The sequence below is a fragment of the Xyrauchen texanus genome, chromosome 45 (genome assembly GCF_025860055.1).
Source record: "Xyrauchen texanus isolate HMW12.3.18 chromosome 45, RBS_HiC_50CHRs, whole genome shotgun sequence".
NCBI lineage: Eukaryota > Metazoa > Chordata > Actinopteri > Cypriniformes > Catostomidae > Xyrauchen > Xyrauchen texanus.
Window position 1 is genome coordinate 24740233 of NC_068320.1, and position 21167 is coordinate 24761399.

The 21167-nt window shown below is 35.6% G+C and overlaps 2 protein-coding genes across 2 annotated transcripts in view; one reads left to right on the forward strand and one right to left on the reverse strand.

Annotated features, from left to right (window-relative positions):
• The first annotated feature begins 8027 nt into the window (after positions 1–8027).
• Positions 8028–16517, forward strand: LOC127637484 (B-cell receptor-associated protein 29-like). The gene is made up of 8 exons (XM_052118577.1): positions 8028–8111; positions 9027–9128; positions 9224–9324; positions 11076–11223; positions 11325–11460; positions 13976–14087; positions 14232–14332; positions 14448–16517. The coding sequence occupies exons 2-8, from the start codon at positions 9037–9039 to the stop codon at positions 14481–14483; spliced, it is 726 nt and encodes a 241-aa protein (XP_051974537.1). The 5' UTR covers positions 8028–8111; positions 9027–9036; the 3' UTR covers positions 14484–16517.
• A 188-nt stretch (positions 16518–16705) lies between these two features.
• The window catches only part of slco1c1 (solute carrier organic anion transporter family, member 1C1), a 33927-nt gene continuing 29465 nt past the window's right edge, over positions 16706–21167 (reverse strand). Inside the window, exons 14-16 of the mRNA XM_052118576.1 lie at positions 20865–20929; positions 20595–20712; positions 16706–18559 (exon numbers count right to left, since the gene is read on the reverse strand). Of these exons, the coding sequence (XP_051974536.1) occupies positions 18319–18559; positions 20595–20712; positions 20865–20929 (424 nt within the window). The 3' untranslated portion in view covers positions 16706–18318. The remainder of the gene's footprint in view (positions 18560–20594; positions 20713–20864; positions 20930–21167) is intronic.

Here is a 21167-nt window from a genome sequence, read left to right on the forward strand (position 1 = left end):
CTACAACAGACAGTCAGGACTGCTGAGAGGATTATTGGTGCCCCCCTGCTCACTCTCCGAGACCTGTATGTCTCCAGAGTGAGGAAACGTGCAGGTAGATTCACTCTGGACCCCCAACACCCTGACCACTCCCCCTTTGAACTGTTCTCCTCTGGCTGGCTCTACAGAGCACAAGGACAACCAGGCCATTTTCCACATGAACAATTGAGGGCGGCTGTGGCTCAGGTGGTAGAGTGGGTTGGCTGCCAATCGCAGGGTTGGCAGTTCGAATCCCGGCCCACACGACTCCACATGCCGAAGTGTCCTTAGGCAAGACACTGAACCCCAAGTTGCTCCCAATGATGGGCTAGTGCCTTGCATGGCAGCTCTGCCGCCATTGGTGAATGAATGTGTGTGTGAATGGGTGATTGGGACACAGTGCTTTGGTAACCTCTGAGGTTAGAAAAAAGCGCTATATAGACCATTTAAATCCACTCACTGTACATTCCCATTTCTTGCACATGTACAGATGCCATTCTATGTTAAATGTTCTATTATTTGTATATTTATACTCTTACCATGTATTATATTCTGTGTCTCAGTGTTCTGTGTGCATTCTCCTATCACCAAAACAAAGTCCTTATGTACATGAGCACATTTGGCAATAAAGTTCATTCTGATTCTTATTTGGACCACATTAAAAACAATTAAATAAATAAATAGTTCCAAAGTGGACTAGTCACTATGCATGGCCTAGCTTGAGAACAAAACAAGACTGAACAATTTTCTCCACATACATTTATAACTCAAATATGGGCTAATAGTAGTTAATTTTAGTGCTAGGTGGTATCTTGACATCAGTGGGATATTTGATGAGTGAACTGATTAGTTTATCAGCTATGTTGTTTGAGCTATGCTTCAGACATTTCTCAGAGGGAAATATGTTTGCATACGTTATTAAATATGGTGAAAATATTTACTGCTGAGTATTTCCAGTCCCGGCTTGAAGTTAGCCACTCCCAAACATGGTTGAACTGTGAGGTAAATAGACAAGAGAACCTGAAATACCAGTCAGATGAGAGGGAGAATGGGCTTGTAATGGACAGAAATGAACATGCCAGAGAAAGGTATGAAAAAGACGTATTTATACAAAAAAGAGAGAGAGAGAGAAGATAAAATGAAATCAGATTTTCTTCATTTCAAATTACACATCCACACATTGCCCATGTACTACATTTATACGTTTCAAATTCTGTTCTTTTATATATACTTTTTCTTTCCTTATTGTTCATTTAAATAAAGATGATTTTTCTCATCTTACAACTATTTTTATCTCTTTGGTTTCACCTTTGCCCAAGTGAGGGCTAATTTGGACTCACATATTATTTGCTTTATAGTTTTATGCTGACGGCCAGCTGTCTTGGCCAGAGAAAGCACAGCAGAGTTTGCTCATCTAAACTTCACCAGTATTAGATTATGCAGCAAATATGCTTATAAAGACCAGCTGTTCCATTCACACGCAGTCTACTGTCCAGTGAAAACACACACAGACATCAAACACATAAACAGTGTGTCAAAATTAGAGCGTTCGTGCCAGTTGAAAGTGGCGATTTAGTTCAAACCAGATTTGAAAGTTGCTGTAAATGAACAGAGACATGTTACATGAGTGTAAATTTGGGGTCAGTGAGTATGCATGGCAATAAAATTAGGTTTCATATCTTATTGCAAAATATAATTTCTTTTTTTAGAAGGGTGATTTTCAGTGTTGCGTTACTCTAAAAAAAGCAATTAATTATTAACTAATAATTACATCTTCTACAGTGTAATTAGATTACTGTATGAATTACTCTGATTGAATAGTAATTGCTGCATTATTTATTACTAATTACTTTTGAAAACCCATATCAACCTTGACCAGATGGACAATAGACAAGAAACTGTTCTTTTAATTCTTTCAAATAAATCATATAAAATCACATTATTGATTCTTGAACTGGCAAGCGTTAAATAAAAAAAACAGATATTTTAATATCCGAAGTTATATTTCGATATTAAAGTTTTTTCTTTACAGTATTTAATGCAATTACATCATGTGTAACAGTAATTAAAGTACTGAAAATTAAGAGTAATCCCTTACTTTACTTTTTCAAGGAATAAGTAATTGAATTACAGTAAATAATTAATTACTTAGTAATGCATTACACCCAACACTGGTGATTTTTACCAGCTAAGAGGTTCTTAACTAGAAATTTTATTCATAGGTTGCCGTCTTTATTGCAAAATATGTATGAAAACGCTGAGGGAATTTACACTAGATGTGCAATCCACATTCTTACGTCATTGTTTAAGTATTATACACTAAACATACAGCAGAAAGTATGTGATTGACTCCCACAGTTTACCAAAAACTTTCCAGGCCCATTAACTCATTAAACCAATGTGAAATACATTAGTGTATCGTGCTGATTTTAATAGTTCATTATCACATATTTATCATGAGATCACTTTTGGGACAGCATCAAAATATGTAATGGGTGTATTGATCGTGGTCTCTTTATTTAAACCGATCCTGTAAGGTTAAAACGGCTTGTTTTCCTTCATGGCTCCCTAAGCAGCACCCCTGTGAAAATCAGCAACAGTTCAGTAATGTGTGTTTTTATTGCTATGGTAAGCCACACATGTACAGTACATGGCCTGTGTTCTGTTATGGCAACCAAGATCCCATGAGAAACATTTAATTGCTCAGGAGACATTATGGAGTTTTTATTTACAGTATGTATCAACTTTAAAATAAATTAAAATAATGCATAAATGAGACAATTGTTAAGATACAGTAAGAGTATATACTGTTTCTATAAAGTTAATGGGCATATTAGCTCAGATAATTTGGTTTTAAAAGAATTTGCTTGGAAGTGTTTGAGTTTGTTTAGAAAATAATGTTCATCACTTTTGATTGAAGACTTTGGTTAGAAAACAGTTTGAAAGGAGGGCAAAAGTCTTCATTTGCTCTTCTTTTAATTGCATTGCTGTCTTGGAGAAACAACTGAGATATTTAAAAAATAGCAATAAAAATTGAAATTACAGTGAGACACAATGGAAGTGAATGGGGCCAATTTTTGAAGGTTTAAAGGCAGAAATATGAAGTTTATAATTTTATAAAAGCACTTACATTAATTCTTCTGTTGAAACTTATTATTTAAGCTCTAAATTTGTTTAAATAGTGATTTTTATGTCATTTTAGTGTTTTAGGGTTTGTTGACATTGCATCGTCATGGCAATGAAGTTTTGAAATTGGATATAACTTCAAACAGAAGGGGTTAAAAAGTGATTTTATTACACTAAAATCATCTTAACACACATATTGTTTAAGTCTTGTGGTTTGTTTTATTCGGGCAACAAGAAGTGGTGTAATTCTGAAAGTTTACTGTGATAAACCCTTTGGTCTTTGGTTTCATTAACAAACATCATCAGAACAAAATGAACCAGTTATTAATAAACCAGCATTTAAAAATAATGTTTTCTCTGGAAGAATTGAAAGGGACCCATTTTCGTTATGTTTCTCCTACTCTGCAAAAAAGTTGTTCGTTTTTGGTTTTCGTTCCTTGAACCGTTTTTAGTCCCTAATCAGTATATATGTCTTAAATATTACGTTAGAACTAAAACAAGGCATTGCATTGCAGGGGAAAAGCAAAATAGCATGTTATAATTGAACTTGATTTGCTAGGTAAGGCAGGTAGACCTTTGGAAAAGTGATTTATGGTCCTCACAGATCCTCTGATTATAGCCTATACTTGCCTATATGCTTTTCCAGAAGCTATAGACAAGGTTTTTAGGTTGTATCACAATATAAGAAAGACAAAAACACAAGACTCGTGTCTGAAGAAGCACGTAAGTTAGAAAGCAGATGTGTGAAACACTGGCCCCAGACTGCTCGCATGCACACACGCACGCACTCACACACACACACACACACACACACACACACACACACACACACACACACACACACACACACACACACACACACACACACACACACACACACACACTTGTTTTTATATCATTGTGGGGACTCTTCATAGACTTGCATGCATTTTATGGGTTTTATACAGATCTAACAATCATTTCTATCCCCTAACCCATAAACCTAACCCTTACAGAAACCTTTTTGCATTTTTACATTTTCAAAAAAACATTGTTTAGTATGTTTAATAAGCCATTTCCCTTGTGGGGACAGCTGGCTGGGCCTCACAGTGTAGGTGATCTCAGGATTTACTATCACTGTAGGGACATTTGGTCACCACAATCTAGTATAAAATGCACACACACACACACACACACACACACACACACACACACACACACACACACACACACACACACACACACACACACACACACTGGTGAGGCTATCCTTATGAGGACTCTCCATAGACATAATGATTTTTATATTGTATGAACTATATATTATATCCCCTGACCCTACCCCTAAACCTAACACTCACATTTAAAAAAAACATTGTTTAGTGAATTACTAAATTATGGGGACACTAGAAATGTCCTCATAAACCACATTTATAGCATAATACCCTTGTAATTACCAGTTTGTAACCTAAAAAATGTCCTCGTAACCCACATAAACATGCACATATACACACACAGCCAGTTGGTTTGTACTGTATGAAATGATACTGCATGTATTCAAGCGATGATGAAATAGTGCATCTACAGAAATCGCTGCATGACCAGACAACAAAAATAATTGATTATATAAGAAAAAATATTTTATCAGGTAAGAGAAAAAGATTGAGAGACATAAATTTGAGAGTAAAATCCTGAATATCTTTAAAATCTCAGTTGTTTCTCCTGGGTACTAAAGAGATTAAATCACTCACTTGTTCACTATGCCCTATGTAGGGCCACATAGTGCACAATAAAGACAGTTAGAGGTTTTTAATTGAACTTGATCATTTCTTGATCAAATTCATCCCATCGACTCTCACTGTACGTCAACAGTTGATTTTTGAGTCTGTTTTTACTTCACCTAAAGAATTCTAGGAGAAACATCTGAAATAACGTTGATACTAAAATGAAACATGTGAACACAATTAAGTCTCATTAGCTTTGAAAGAGCAATCTCTAAACAATGCAACTTTCTGTTGGGAAGAACGAAAATGAAAGGATTGACTGATTTATTTCCAAACTCTAGACAAAAGATGACCTCCATCATTTTCTCATCTCTGCACAGAGGATTTGCCCCGTCAGTAAGGAAGTCTAGCATCATATTTCAGAAGCTCAAACACAGCAGGGTGTGGTAAACATGATTTTAATACCACCAGTGCAAATACTGATGTCACGTCCTACAAATCAGTATAGCGTGGCAGGAGGCTTTGGCAGCAAAACTGCATCCTGCAGATCTAACAGCATCAGCACTGGAAAAACATTCAGCACTGCACATCACAGTATTTATTTGATCTTCGCTCCACCTTTACTGTTGCCTGGGTGGCAATGTATATTAAATGGTTAATAGGAAGTGTGAACTTGCACTTGAAACATCTGGATCATAATCAGGACTAGCAAGTTACTGCTCATGTTCAATGATCTGTTATGCATCTGAAACATCAAAAGTTTACAAATATTCACAAATATGTGAGGTGTGATGCGCCCTAGTGGTACATAAATGATATACACCACTGTGTAATCAGGTTGGCATACCTCACCAAGGCCTCTGCATGAGTGGGCTTGTTGTTCAAACACTGAAGTGCTTGTTAAAGTATTTGCTCAGTCAAATACAGAAGAAAAATTAGCCTGCAGCATGTTATGTTAGTTACTGTTTATCTTAACTATGTGCATGCAACCTGTTGAAAACTATGGAGCTTTTCCACGACCAGCCTTTATCAAACAAATTAAATTAAATACCATCAATTTGAAATTAACATATTATTCTTTATTTATTCTTCAAAATCGGCTAATTATTTTTGTTTATTTGAGTGCACCTGGTAACAGCAGATATTGTAACTGTAGTTTGATAGTAGTTGCATGAACACTCTTCTTATTTGTTAAAATAAATACAATTATATGGAAAGAAATTTAGATCAGAGGAAATTTAATGGGAAAATATTTTATTCAGTTATTTTACATAGATTTAAAGTTATTTAATTTTTTTAGTTATTATTTTATCACATTGCCTATTACATATAACGTTATTAATATAAGTATACGCTTTTAATATGATTATTTAATTAATTAATAAATTAATTCTTTGTAGTTACTGTTTCACTCCCCCTGAAAATGTTGTGTTTGTCTTTTTCTCATTTTTTGTTAATATTATTTATGTATGTATGTTTGTGTGTGTGTGTGTGTGTGTGTGTGTGCACAGAATGTAAAGACATTCAAATCAACATACTCCTGACATTTTTGTTTTCTAACAATGTTTTTTTAAATCGTTATATGTACTCTTGTTTGTACCATTTAAATTGTTTTCAATCAAATAAAAAAAAAATGATTCAGATAAGTGGCTAGTAACTGATCTCCCTCTTGTGGTGATTTGTATAAACTACACCACTGCAACCTTTTCCATATCTGCAGCTCGAGTTAAGTTAAATTAAATTAAGTTACATTATTTTACTTTGCTTTAATTTAATTTTAAATATTATTATATGATATCATATATATATATTTGTATTGATTGTTTTAACCCCCCCCCCATGAATGTTTGTGTTCTGTACCCTATTTTATTAAAATATATACATTTATAAAGAAATTCTATTTAGATTAACTTAAATGGGTGGTCTATTTATTTATAACTTATTGATTACTCTGTCCATGCCCAACATATATATATATATATATATATATATATATATATATATATATATATATATATATATATATATATATATATATATATATATATATATATATATATACAAACAGCTCTGTACTGCAGAATTACTAGTTTTTCTGGATTTACTATTTATAGGTAGTGTGTTTGAGTAAAATGAAAATGTTTGTTTCATTCTTTGAAGTTCTGACAACATTTTTCCCTAATTCCAAATAAAAATATTGTCATTTAGAGCATTTATATGCAGAAAATAACAACTGGTCAAAATAACAAAAAGATGGCGTGTTTTCAGACCTCGAATAATGCAAAGAAAACAAGTTCATATACATTAAACAACACAATAATAATCTTTTAATTTAGGAAGAGTTCAGAAATCAATATTTGCTGGAATAACTCAGATTTTCAATCACAGCTTTCATGCGTCTTGACATGAAAAGCTGTGATTGAAAATCTGAGTTATTCCAGCAAATATAGGAGAAATATGAGATAAATGGTGCCATCTGGAGGAAAATATTAATGCCTAATTTGTCCGGGATGAAAGTATAATATCATAGAACTCATGATTTTATGCTTTAATGGCACTGGGATCAAATATTGCAGATTTAAAGGGTTTCAATGGGGACATTTTTTTGCTCTGAAGGTCCTGAGTGTAACTATTTTGTGTACACAGTGTATTATAGGAACTGAGGTTGAAATATCAAAATTCACCACAAAATTAACAACTTTGGCTAAATCACAGCCAAAATGATCGAAAAAAACTAAATGGAAAAGACAAATGTCCCGAAGGTCGCATAAGAGTTAATAAGTACTGTTTTCATAGTTTTTTTATATAGTAGGCCTACACATAAATGTAGGCTATATATTTATTATACTTAACATCCTTGGTTTTCAGATTTAGATGTCAAAGCAGCTCTTAAGCTCAAAACAAAATACTCAGAAGAAACAATGAACAATTCAGGTTTTGAAATATTACTGTATATTTTAATATTAAATATTACAATTAGCCGAGATGAGTTTTGGTTTGACAGATTAATTTTATAATAATACTTTTAACATCAGTGCTAATAATCACATTGATGCATTATTATTAATATTGTTGTTGTTGTAAAACATATTTTTCTGTTAGTTATATCTTCCTTTTTGTCCGTTTAAATATTACATGCAGAGAATGCGCGATGGAAAGGACGCGCATTAATGATGTCATTAGTGAGCGCGCATCATTATTTTAGTGTAAAGGTTCTACTTCTGGGTCGATCGTCCGAATATACACTGCAGATTTTCTTCAGACGTAAGTGAGATTTAAACCGGCTGCTGTTTTGAATTAAATTGCATATTTCTTTTTTTTTATCAATGCGTATGGTGTCACTGTGCAACACTTGAAACGTTTCCTGTTTATCTGCAAGAGTTTGTCTTCTTGAATTGCTGAATGTTCATTTCCTGTTTGATCAGATCTTATTTTCTCTTCTTTTTATTTTTTTTTAATATTTAACCTTTATAGCAATGTATGCTTTTTTTAACTTAATAAAAATGAATACACCAGAAGGATAATACACCAAATTAAATTGTTTTTATCAATAACATTATCATACAGTTTCACATTATTCATGCATATCATTGGATATTATTAGGCTATATATTATGTAGCATAGCTTTAACTATTATAATGATAAAAGTTTAAATAAAATGAGGGAAATAGTACCTGTTTACTTACAGAGAGCATGTCTCAAAGTGAATAACTGAAGGAGGCATGAGGGGGAATTAATTGAACAAGATTTGATCCGAGTAGAATGCCTTAAGTAGATTATCTGTGACTAATAACTGCCTGATTAGTAAGGAATTATGCTTTTTTTTCCCCCCTGTATTTTGAAAATATTCACTAAACTTATAGACTTATGCATTATTATGGTTTGATAAAATGATAGTCCCCCAGAAATTAAAAAAGTTAATTACTTACTCACCCACTTGTTGTTCCAAACCTGAATGACTTCCTTTCCTCCATTGAACACAAAAGGAGATGATTAGCAGAATGTGCCTGACAGCTTCATGTCTCACAAAAAAAACAGTGGGAACATTCATACAAATTTCTTCTCTTATGTTTGATGGAAGAGAATACGTCATGGTGGTTTAGAACACATGAGGGTGAGTAAATGATGATGGTATTTTTGGGTGGACTGTTGCTTTAAATGCCTTTGTTTGTTTGCAGCTGGGAGAAGATGACTTTGCAGTGGACTGCTGTTGCTTCTTTCCTGTATGTGGAGATAGGCATTCTTGTCATCTTCTGTCTACCTTTCATCTCGGCTCAAAGGTAAATGTTTTCAACCATAAATATCCTGAACAGCAATGTGTACACATTGTCCTCTTGTTCTTGGTCCATGGTGTTACCTGCTTCCATGTGTGCAGATGGCAGGGAATTTTCAAATGGAGCATCTGGAACCGTCTTTCCCAGTTCTGGAACAAAGGATTTCTCACCATGATAATAATCCTCATTGTTCTTTTTCTTGGTATGCCATTTGATATTGTTTATAGTTGTGCCCTTAAAGAGATAGTTAACCCAAATTGAAAATCTGGTTGTCATTTACACCAAATTTGCAACATGTTGTTCCAAACCTACAGTTGAAGTCAGAAGTTTACATACACCTCAGCCAAATACATCTAAACTCAGTTTTTGACAATTCCTGACATTTTATTGTAGAAAACATTCCCTGTCATTGGTCAGTTAGGATCACCACTTTATTTTAAGAATGTGAAATGTCATAATAATAGTTATTATTTCTTTCATTACATTCCCAGTGGGTCAAAAGTTTACATTTTGTTAGTATTTGGTAGCATTGCCTTTAAATGGTTTAACTTGGGTCAAACATTTTGTTTAGCCTTCCACAAGCTTCTCACAATAAGTTGCTGGAATTTTGCTTATTGCTCCAGACAGAACTGGTGTAACTGAGTCAGGTTTGTCGGCCTCCTTAATCGCACATGCTTTTTCAGTTCTGCCCACACATTTTCTATCGGATTGAGTTCAGGGCTTTGTGATGGCCACTCCAATACCTTGACTATGTTGTCCTAAGCCATTTTGCCACAACTTTGGAGGTATGCTTGGTATGCATTGTCCATTTAGAAGGCTCATTTTTGACAGAGCTTTAACTTTGTGGCTGATGTCTTGAGATGTTACTTCAATATATCCACACAATTTTCCTTCCTCATGATGCCATCTCTATTGTGAAGTGCACCAGTCCCTCCTGCAGCAGAGCGCCTCCACAACATGATGCTGCCACCCCCCATGCTTCACTGTTGGGATGGTGATCTTCGGCTTGCAAGCCTCACCATTTTTCCACCAAACCTAACGATGGTCATTATGGCCAAATAGTGAAATTTTTGTTTCATCAGACCAGAGGAGATTTCTCAAAAAAGTAAGATCTTTGTACCCATGTGCACTTGCATACTGTAGTCTGGCTTTTTATAGCAGTTTGGAAGCATTGGCTTCTTGCTGGCTGAGCAGCCTTTCAGGTTATGTCGATATATGACTTGTTTTACTGTGGATATAGATACTTGTCTACCGGTTTCCTCCAGCATCTTCACAAGGTCCTTTGCTGTTGTTCTGGGATTGACTTGCACTTTTCACACCAAACTACATTAATCTCTAGGAGACAGAATGAGTCTCCTTCCTGAGCGGTATGATGGTCCCAAGGTGTTTATACTTGTTTACTATTGTATTTTCCCATGATGTCAAGCAAAGAGGCACCGAGTTTGAAGGTAGGCTTTAAAATACATCCACAGGTACACCTCCAATTCAGTGCACCTCCTATCAGAAGCTAATTGTCTAAAGGCTTAACACAATTTTCTGGAATTTTCCAAGCTGCTGAAAGGCACAGTTAAATTAGTGTATGTAAACTTCTGACCCACTGGAATTGTGATATAGTCAATTAAAAGTGAAACAATCTGCCTGTAAACAATTGTTGGAAAAATTACTTGTGACATGCACAAAGTAGATGTCAAACTACATGTTTTTACTATACATTACATTAAATCTGTGGATTGGTTAAAAATGAGTTTTAATGACTTTAACCTAAGTGTATGTAAACTTCTGACATTAACTGTGTAACATCTCCTTTTGTATTTTTACGGATGAAAAAAAATTAGTAAATGATGACTGAAAGTTTATTTTTGGGTAAACTAACCCTTCAAGTAGTGTTTTTCCATATCATAAAATGGCTTTAAATATCCTGACCTAACATTACTGTTTGGTAACCCATTTCAGATGCCCTTCGGGAGGTGAGGAAGTATTCTAGTGTTGACCATAACAAAGATGCCAAACTGAACCCAAACATATTTGATCACATGCACATGAAGCTCTTTCGAGCCCAGAGGAACCTCTACATCTCTGGCTTCACACTTTTTCTGTGGCTGTAAGCCCTAAATTACAGAAACCATTATAAATTCATGTTAAAACTGTAAATTTTGCAAAAGCTTCCTGTAAAAGATATGACTTTGGATCTTCTACACACAGTGTGATGAGGAGAGTTATCACTCTGATTAACCAGTTGGCCGTGGCCATCGGCACCAGCACCACCCTGCAGACTCAAGCTGAAAGTGCAAACCAAGCTGCCAAGAAATACATGGAGGAGAATGAGCTACTTAAACAAGTTAGAAGCCTTATATACTATTTTTAACACGATTAGTCATTTACTGTCTACCTACTTTTGACCCCAATTTTAAATGGAAAGCCGGTTTATTGAGCTTTAAAAATGCTTATTTATGTAGAAGAAAATGCTTGACAGAAAAATGTTGTCCTTCTCCATTAATTGCAGCTTCTTTTGGCAAAAAAGTAGTGTTATTTAAGTAGTGTTGTTTGCCAGTGTGTCCAATTGGGGCGTTATGTCTTGAATAATGTTTAAGCTTAAATTGTTCAAGTCTCCGAATATATAAGTCAGGCATAAGGGGCATCGTTTTAAATCTTAGAATCTGAACTTCTGAACTCTTCTGAATTTATGTTACATATAATATAGGGATTTCTTAAAATATCAATATATTGATTATTGATCAGCACATTATTTTATCAATATATTTTGAGGCATCTATATTTAAAAGTTGCCGACATTTAAATTAGAAGACCAAATTGTGTCCACGCAGTTGGCCTCTGTTTAACAGTCTGGTGTAATAGCATTGAGAGACCACAAGAGGTCGATTTACCTTTTACTGAAGGACACAGGACGAGCTGAAGCGGTGCAGATGGCAGTCCAAAGTTTCAAATGTTTTTGTACATCAAGGTTCAAGAATGAAGAATAGCCTTGAATAGGTCTTTCATTCAAGCTGTCAAACCATAAAAGGACATACTTGTAACTGAAAATACATTGTACAGGCTCTATGAAAGATGCGTTCAAAATATATCAGTAAATAATCGTTGTCGTTTGATAATGACTGGGGTCAAATTTGATGGAAAACTGCAAGTTGCGCTCTGTGGCTCTGCAGAATGATGACACTGAGCGTTGCCGGTGTGTGCGTACCTTTTGTAGAAAATAAATCATTTAGAATTTTGAATGCGCCATGTCGGCCGCCAGACATGTCCGGTGTGCGCCCCCATTTAATTTTCCCTGCCACTCACACTTCCCTACTACCAAAGTTGTGTTGAGTAATCTGAAGTCTGAAGAGACAAAGACTATTGTGCAAAGAGTAGCCCTATTTATATCTGAAAAAAAAAATCCTGATATATATATCGATAATCATCGGGAAAACCTTCCGATTATCAATGTGTAAAAAAGGCATCGATCCCAAGCCTAATATAATAACAAAAAAAGGCCTGAAAACATTAGCATCTGAAATCAGCCCACCTAGAGGTCACGTGGTAGAAATATTAATATGAATAGCCAAATAGCTCTTAAATAGACAAATCATATATAAAATAAAAGCTCTCATTCTTAGGAATGCAACTGTACAGTTTATTTTGTTGCCCTAGTACTATAGTTTCACAAAAATCACAACGTGAAATATGACATCTGTAAGACATCAAATGCAAATGTCTCTAATACACCAATCACTGCTGCTGTAAGCCCCAAACAGCTAAAAACTGTATATATTCGAGCTTGCGTGTGAGACTAATCTAATGTTATATCTATCTTAGATGTCCAGAACAAAATATGCGGCCCAGCAGGAAAAGCATATGCAACAAATAATCGGAAATATAGGTTAGCGACTATTGATGATAAATGTGAGTTTTAGCTTCTAGTCCACACAGAGGCCGAGATATTCTATGAAACCGTGGGGGAAAAAATGTGACATATCTTTGGCAATAAGTTTACTGTATGTGTAAATTGTGAGCTTAGAAATTTGAGTGTAAAAAATTGCAGACGAAAGCCCAAAAAAGCCCCAGAGTTTAAGAGGTTTAAGCGGTTTTCATTTTAAGCGTATTAGGGGCTGTTTACACCTAACACGTTTTTGCGTCTGTCCGCACTGTTTTTCAGTTGTTTTCCGATGTAAACAATCTCTAGGTGGACCTCTTTAAATTCTGTGCAGTGTCTTGTGCAGGAGCCCCTCTGAAAGAAAATGTCCTTTATTTAGAGTGGAATGCTAGAAAATAGGCAACCCTACTGTGACATCACAATGCATCCCATTTTAAAACTAGTCGTCTTTGCAGTGTAGAAACTGTAAATGCTTTTTTTGGTCTTGAGAGGAAGTTTTGAGTTCTGAAACTTACGGTATGATTTTAAAGTACAATGACATATGTCAAAGTACATATAAAGGGAAATGTGATTCCCTTTAAGGAAAAAATAACCCCTTTAATTTTATATATATAAGCATATATCAGGAAATATTGATATATGCGATTAATTGCAATTAATTGGATTTGTTATTTAAATTTTAAATTATTAATACATCATGGCTGACTGTAATAAAGTGAAAGAATCACCATTAAGAATTATGGAAATTACAAAAGACTTGGACATTTCTTTGAGATTCACCAAAAACCTCTTTGATGCTAAAAATGTGTCTTTTTCAAGGCAGTTTCTAAGATTTAGTCACAACTTAAGAATATTCCAAGTTATAACCTGTCTTACAGCATAAGAGGTATACGTGATCTAGTGAACGTGTTGTTTGGGTCTTCAGAAAGCATTTGAGAAGCATTATGTTGAGCAATACAGGGACAAATCTTTATCACCACAGGCTCTTACAGAAGCTAAAGGAGATGGAGGAAAGAAAGACGACTCTGAAGAGACTAAACGACTGCAGAAAGAGGTGCAGCGACTGTCAGAAGAACTGAAGAGCAGCACAGATGGTGAGCACAAGGCTGAAAAACACTCGTGCATTCTATAAAAGAAAGTACTCTATCAGTATTACTCTAAAATCTGAGACAGCATCATAGTTGCTTATGATCTAGAGCACTACAGCTGTGTAAGTTACATCTGTTGTTTCCATGTAGCCCTGAAAAAGTCTAAGTCAGATTTAGATGGAATGAAAAAGCAAACTGAGGGACTAACCAAAGAATATGATCATCTGCTTCAAGAGCACCAGCAGCTTCAGGTAATACACCCGTATAAAATCACATGACATATAAATGGAGAACGATGTGACCAATACCGTATCCTCGTATAAATAATTTCTATTTTTTGACCCATTTTTTTTCTTTCTGTACTAGAATCAGTTGGACAGCGGAGACAAAAAAGATAACTAGCCAAACTGACACATCGAACATCGGAAAGCTGTACGAAAATCCAATATAGCCACTTCCTCCTACTTGGACTCACCTGGTAGCATTCGCATGAAATAAAAACCCAGGTTATGGCATGAGTTCTTAAGTCTGAACCACTCCTGACATCCTGTTCGGTCACCTGGTCACAACACATTTGAAGTAGCAATTTGCACAATTTCATGGCAACAAATCAATATTTTTTCTTGTCTATCGTTATGATGTTCTGGTTAAAGCGATGCAGTGCTTTATTTTAAATAATTGCTTGGTGATGAGTCAAACTTGTTAAATAACACCAATCGACTGTCTGAAAATACATTAGCTACAAAGTATGATTGGAAGAGCACAGTAGCGCTATCAATGTGTTTAGAGGTTGTGTGTTGCGTTGAAGTACCTTTTGTAATTTTCCCTCTCTTTTGAACACTTTTGTGCCGTGTTTGGTTTTAAAGTGCATTAAAACCAAACATCATTCAGAAACTTAACATGCAAACACGAGTCCAAGTATATATAGTAGCTGTACAATTGCAAAACATGTTTTCAACCATGTCTCCATTCAAATATTGACATAAAAATGGCAGACTGCAATATACACGAGTTAATGTCAATTGACGTAATCCATCAGGTTGCGTAAGGAACTGTATTTAAGATCACATACATTACAGGCTACATTAGTAATTTTGAGGAACTTTAATTAAGAAGAGTAAAACCGTATACACATAAAACAACAGGTAATACGTAAACCCATCACAATGAGACTTTTTTTCTGGTTGTTAAACAGTGTGAAAGTCAGCCGTTAAGTGTGTTTGTTCTCACAACTACAGAGGTAGGTAAATTACACCTGAGTTCAAATACCATTAGTTAGATAAATGCTGACACCAGACCTGACGATTTTGCACTCAAGTTGAGTAAAGCAGACCAGTAAAGTGATAAAACATGAGAAGAGACAATGTTTTTGAAGTCCATTTGAGGTAGCTCTGTTTCTGTGCTATTGACCCTTAAGCGTCTACCAGAGAACAATTAGGTGAATCACACAAAACCTGTCAAGATCAGGGGCAAAAATCCCCACAAAATTAAAAGGAAGCATTTATTTTTATGACAATCAAGCACATTTCTTCTCCAATTCTCATTAATGTAATGTGGTTAAAAACAGATCTCATTCTAGTGACTGTAATGCAACTGAAAATGTGCTTAATCGCCATTAAAATAATGTCAAAGGGCAAAAATCGCAATGGTCCTAAAATAGACTTTTCTTTAGGCAAAATATAATTTCTATTTCTTGTGATTTTGGGGGTGAAATGTGATCTGGACATGTTCTTTGTGAGATTCACTTTGTTACTGGTTAGGGCTGGATATCTTATTTGACTTCAACCATTAAAACAAATCAAACAATATCTGATAATAACTATTTAATTCAGACTTCTTAAAAGCCTGTGAAATTGTCCTGTGCTGTGAAGGATTTGTGTGTCTTTTGTAGGATTATTTAACATTTCCGAAGAATAAGCAGTCATCCACTATGTGGGTGTTCTTTCAAACCTTTCTGTCTGCAGTGTCAATACATTGATCTTCTCATGATTCACAAGGCTTCTGAGCCCACTTCCTCTCCCTAGTCTGTCTATCATACATCATGGAAAACTGTCTGTCTGATAGTGACCTATCTAATCTTAATTCTGAGCAGCACTTCAGAGAGAGGGGAAAATTACGAGAATTCATAAATTCTTAGTTATCATATCTATGCAACTTTTAGAAATGTTTTATAGATTGTATGATTGGAGAATTCCTGAATTATAGCTTATAAGGGTAGGAAATGGATGCTTTGATATGCTCTGAAACGTCTTAAGAGGGATTGTTTATGCCTTTTTTTGTCATCAAAGAATAAATAGTTATTTTAATTATCATCTTATAATATTCAAATGGGCGTGCCTCAAAAAAAGTGCCTCAGACAAGTTGTTTACGTTTTGCTGTGATTGTATTTGCCATTTTCATTACGTTGTTTTCACGATTAAAGCGAAACATTTTACCGATTGTGGCTCTTTCTTGAAATAGTAGTTGTATTTGTAGTAAATCATTTTATTTTAAAAGAATGTATCTAATCTTTCACATAAATGCATTTTTACACATCAGGATATGCACTTTTAAACATACAAAAAAAACAAAAAACATCAGCATATAAAATAATGTACTGCCTAACGTAAAAGCAAGTAATAAATGCCACTCGTTTTATTCGCGTTACACGTCAGAAATAAAAATAATTTCCTTGGTTGTTTCTGGTAAACATCAATTGCCCAAAATGAACAAAATATTTCAGGAGCCGACCTGTAGTGCCAAGAACAAAGGAGCATGTATATAAAAGAATTATTTGCAAATTTTAAGGAACAACTGATTGAACAACCTGAGAATAGACCATGTTGACTTTTCTTTCTCACACTTTTTTTTGTTTGTCTATTTTTGGCACAGGAATGCACCCGTTCACACGTAACACACACACACACACACACACACACACACACACACACACACACACACACACACACACACACATAGCATCTCTCACACTGAGATACACACTTTATACAACATCAACCATGAAGATGATTACTTACATACCTATACCATCATACACCTGTTCGCTAGCCTATGGTACTGGACCGTTACTCATGCTTTTCTTAAATGGGAGGAACTGCTACCAGATGACACAGAAAAGCACAATAGTGAGCGTTTCGTTAGTGTGACACTTGGCACACTCCCTTCCTGACGCTTCATGTGTTAAAAAACAAATGAGAAGCAGTTTGAGATCTTCATGGATATCCTCAAAATAGTCAACCTCCTGTAGCCATATTCCAAGGCCTACCTATATTAAGTACACAGTGTCATGGTCAACTGTTACAGGCATCTATCTGTGTGTATGGCATAATAGAAAGTTACGATTGGACATGATTATGTACCCAAAAGGTATAATCTTGTTCTTGTGCACTACAATGGCTTTAATGAGAGGAAATCCAATCTCTATTTGGATGGCGACCTTTTTCACAGTAGCGCCATATTTGATTTTTGACGTGAATTAAAACGAGGCTGGCTGAGGAATAGACTTGCAGTCTCTTCAATGTCATGTGCTGAATATATCTCGTCCTTTTCCACAACTCCTGTTTTATAGAGATTTTCGTCTACTGATTTATTTGGATTGCAGATTGCAAATATATTCCACACAGCCTGGTGGTCATCCCCGTCAAAAATGGAAGATTGCACTAATGTAAATAACGTCCATTCAAAGGTGAATTGTGCAATTTCTGTACCCCTAGTGGCACCAAGTGGAATTGCAGAAATAATTACTTCAAACAGGTTTCCCAAATACTCCTCCTGTTTGCCATTGGCTGATGCACGCCATTGGTTGCTTTGTTGGGCTGGTTGGATGCTCACAAAAACCACATTATTTACACTTTTGAGAGGACTTAACCTAAATTATACTTCATTTGACGACTACTTTGAGAGATTGGACTATTTCTCTTTAAGAGATTAGACCCATATAGATGTCTTTATGTCCCCTCAGACTTCAGTTATACAAATTGCAGGTAATTGCAGTTTAGGTAGTTTTTAAGACATTCTTATTTCTTTCATTTTTTTTGTTTTCTTTTTGAAAAACAGCATTTACATTCAAGAAATAATTTGACTATATCAAAACAACAATTTCTTTTTCTTGTCACATCATTTACATGGGTCAAGTAGAAAGATAAAATAGAAATAACAAATAAAATATGCTGGATCACAGCCCTGTTGCTCCCTGCGCGGGCCTGTGTGTGTTTGCTGTGTGTGTACAGTATGTGTGTCACAGACGCGTCTCTCGCTCTGGGTCATAATCTGAGTTTCGTGGGCATTGGTCTGAGCTAGACCCATTGCTTTCTTCCTTCCTAAGGGCCTGCAGTTCACTGGCTGCGGTCCCCGTGACTCCATTGGCGAGTGTGCTGCGCTCTTGCTTTTTAACGTGCTGTCGTAACACCACCAGCCCAAGCACGCACAGGAAGAAGGAAGCTGTCCGTAACCCCAGTGTCAGGCCCAGATATGCTATCCTGAGAGACGAGGAGCAAAATATATACTATACACCTGACTATACTTAAACATCTGGACATTATCACAATATCTATATAATTTCACATAAAAGAGATTCATGTTTTTAATTAATTAGATAGAATGACTTAAAACCTGTATAACATATGAAGTTATCAAAACAATCCTATGTGAGAATAACATTCATCTTAAGATCGTGTTTAAATATTACTTGTAGTTGTTTGCCTTAATTGGTTACAAACTGATGCCAAACCCATGCAGACAAACATTGTTTAGACAGAGCTGTCATCATAACTAAAATGGGATGTTTGGCTTGTATTGCAAAATAAAGGCTTGGAGAGATCATAAAGATTTGAGCTAGTAAAACAAACCAGGATTGCAACAGGGTTTGGAAGCTAATTTGAAACCACGCTATGAGCTAATAATTCATTAACAAAACATAGCTATGTTTAACTATATTAAAGGTGCATTCAGTAACTTTTGTCTTTGTGTCATCTTGGACTTACATTGACACCTAGTGGCTTGGATGATGCATAATTTAAAATCAATAGTTTTCAGTTTCAGATGCCATTGTAGAAATGTAGTAGTACAGTAAAGATTAGCAGGGAAATAAAATTACAGTCAGTGCAAATAATGGTTACTCCAGGGTTGCTTGTGCATCAGCATTAGACACTGGAATTGTCCCACCCCTTACTGAAAGGGAAAATATGATTGGTTAGCAAATACCCAATCGCGTCTGAAATTAACGTTCTGATGGTGGATCGGCTTAGTCGGGCTGTCTGTATTGCCCATGCCTTCAGCTGTGCTCCCGCTGCTCCGTGCACGTTTGGAGAAAATATCTCTATACTTTTCAAAAAATCCCTACACACAATTCACGCAACGGTGCTGCGGCATGGCATTAGTAGACTGAAAAAGTTCTGGGTCAAAAGCCTACTCCTTGTTCTGGTGGCCATACGTATCATCACTTATTTTAGGTGGGCATAAAGAAAATCCTAAGAAAGATAGGTGGGCATACGGTGTATGCGCCAGACTACACTACTGATGGCAGCCCCCATGTGCAACATTTATCTAGCAAAAAGTCAATGAGGAGCTCAGTTATGGTGACAGCATCAAACCTGAACGTAAATTTACCAAAAAACTCAAAATAATAAAAATGTAAAATATTGGTCGACCCTCAAGTTTAAAAAAATAAATAAAATTGAATGCATATATAGTGAGCAGAAAACTGCTTAAATTACATGAAAATGTAATTTACACAATATGGGGCAAATTCACTAAACATTTGCACCACATTTTGCCAGGTATTTCACAGCAAAAACCTGCATCTTGTTTACTAACCACCATAGGTGGAAATCGCGGGGGGGGGGAGGGGGGTTCAGGGATTTCCGCCTATGGTGGTTAGTAAACATGCCATGCCGCTGTCACCCCCATCTGAGGGTTGTCCCCCACCTAAAATATCATTAAAATATGTGTATTGTAAATAATATAATTATATATTCTTAAAATAATTGTTTAAGAAATAAAATAATACAAACGCAAATGGGGCAACAACAAAAAACCCCTTGGTGTCCCCTTCAAAAATTGCTCTTGAGAATTGTTATGTTTATTGTCCCCCCCAACATCTTGATGAAATTTTCACCCCTGCTAACTACCCACAATCTAGTTTAAAAAAGCGCAATCTGTGCTGATAGTATTTCAATTAAGTCATTGTCATTACTTGCTGTACAATCTCATTATAGATTGCTCTTCATTCATAAACTCTGTGGTATTTGCCCACTGCAATTAACATAACACTATTACCGCCCAAGGAAAGCAGGTGGTAAACTGAATTGAAATTGTGTTCAGCACAGATTTTGTGGGCCATTTGAGCTCTTAATCGGGCGCCATTTTGAAAACAACTGAGCTATTGTCACACTACTGAAAAGTGTGAAGTTAGTAGCATCGCTGCTTTTAGTTAGCCTCAACACTGAGCTGCAATCAAGTAAATTGAGGATTGTTGGTGGTAAAGGATAAGTCATTCTATGACATAGTGTTTACCTGTAGGCAGTGGTGTTGTAGATTCGACAGGCCCCTCTCCCACCACATTTCTTGTGACCCCATTTCAGACAGGTGGTGTCTATGATTGCTCCAAAGTATATAGGAGCTGGAATTCCAGCTGTGGAACGCAGACATTTACAAGCATAAACGTCAAAAATGTGATTCGACAAACCTGATCATTCTTGCCTCAAAACAAATCATCATTACCATAGTGACTATAGAATGACTTAGCAAAAACATCAATAACACCAACACCAAAGCCTCTCTCACCTAGTGTACGTGTTGCCAGTGTGTGAAAACCCAAAGCTAATGACTTGAGCTGCGGCCTGATGCATCTGGTATGGAAAAAAAGGGAAACAGCTATATAATATCCATTTAGCAATATATGAAAACATGTTTAAAGTCTGTGTCATATGCAAATCACTTCAATTTGTAACAGGAAACATGAAGAGTTTAAAAATATATATATATATCCAGTCATGAACTGATAATAAATCATTACATTAAAAATAATTTAAGATTCATTAATATTTAGTATGAATTTTGCATTTGGGTTAATCCATGTCAAACCAA

Coding starts and splice junctions, on each gene's coding strand:
- LOC127637484 (XM_052118577.1), top strand. CDS start 9,037: ATGACTTTGCAGTGGACTGCTGTTGCTTCTTTCCTGTATGTGGAGATA. Junction 14,088..14,231: donor ACTGAAGAGCAGCACAGATG/GTGAGCACAAGG, acceptor GTTTCCATGTAG/CCCTGAAAAAGTCTAAGTCA. Junction 14,333..14,447: donor AAGAGCACCAGCAGCTTCAG/GTAATACACCCG, acceptor TTTCTGTACTAG/AATCAGTTGGACAGCGGAGA.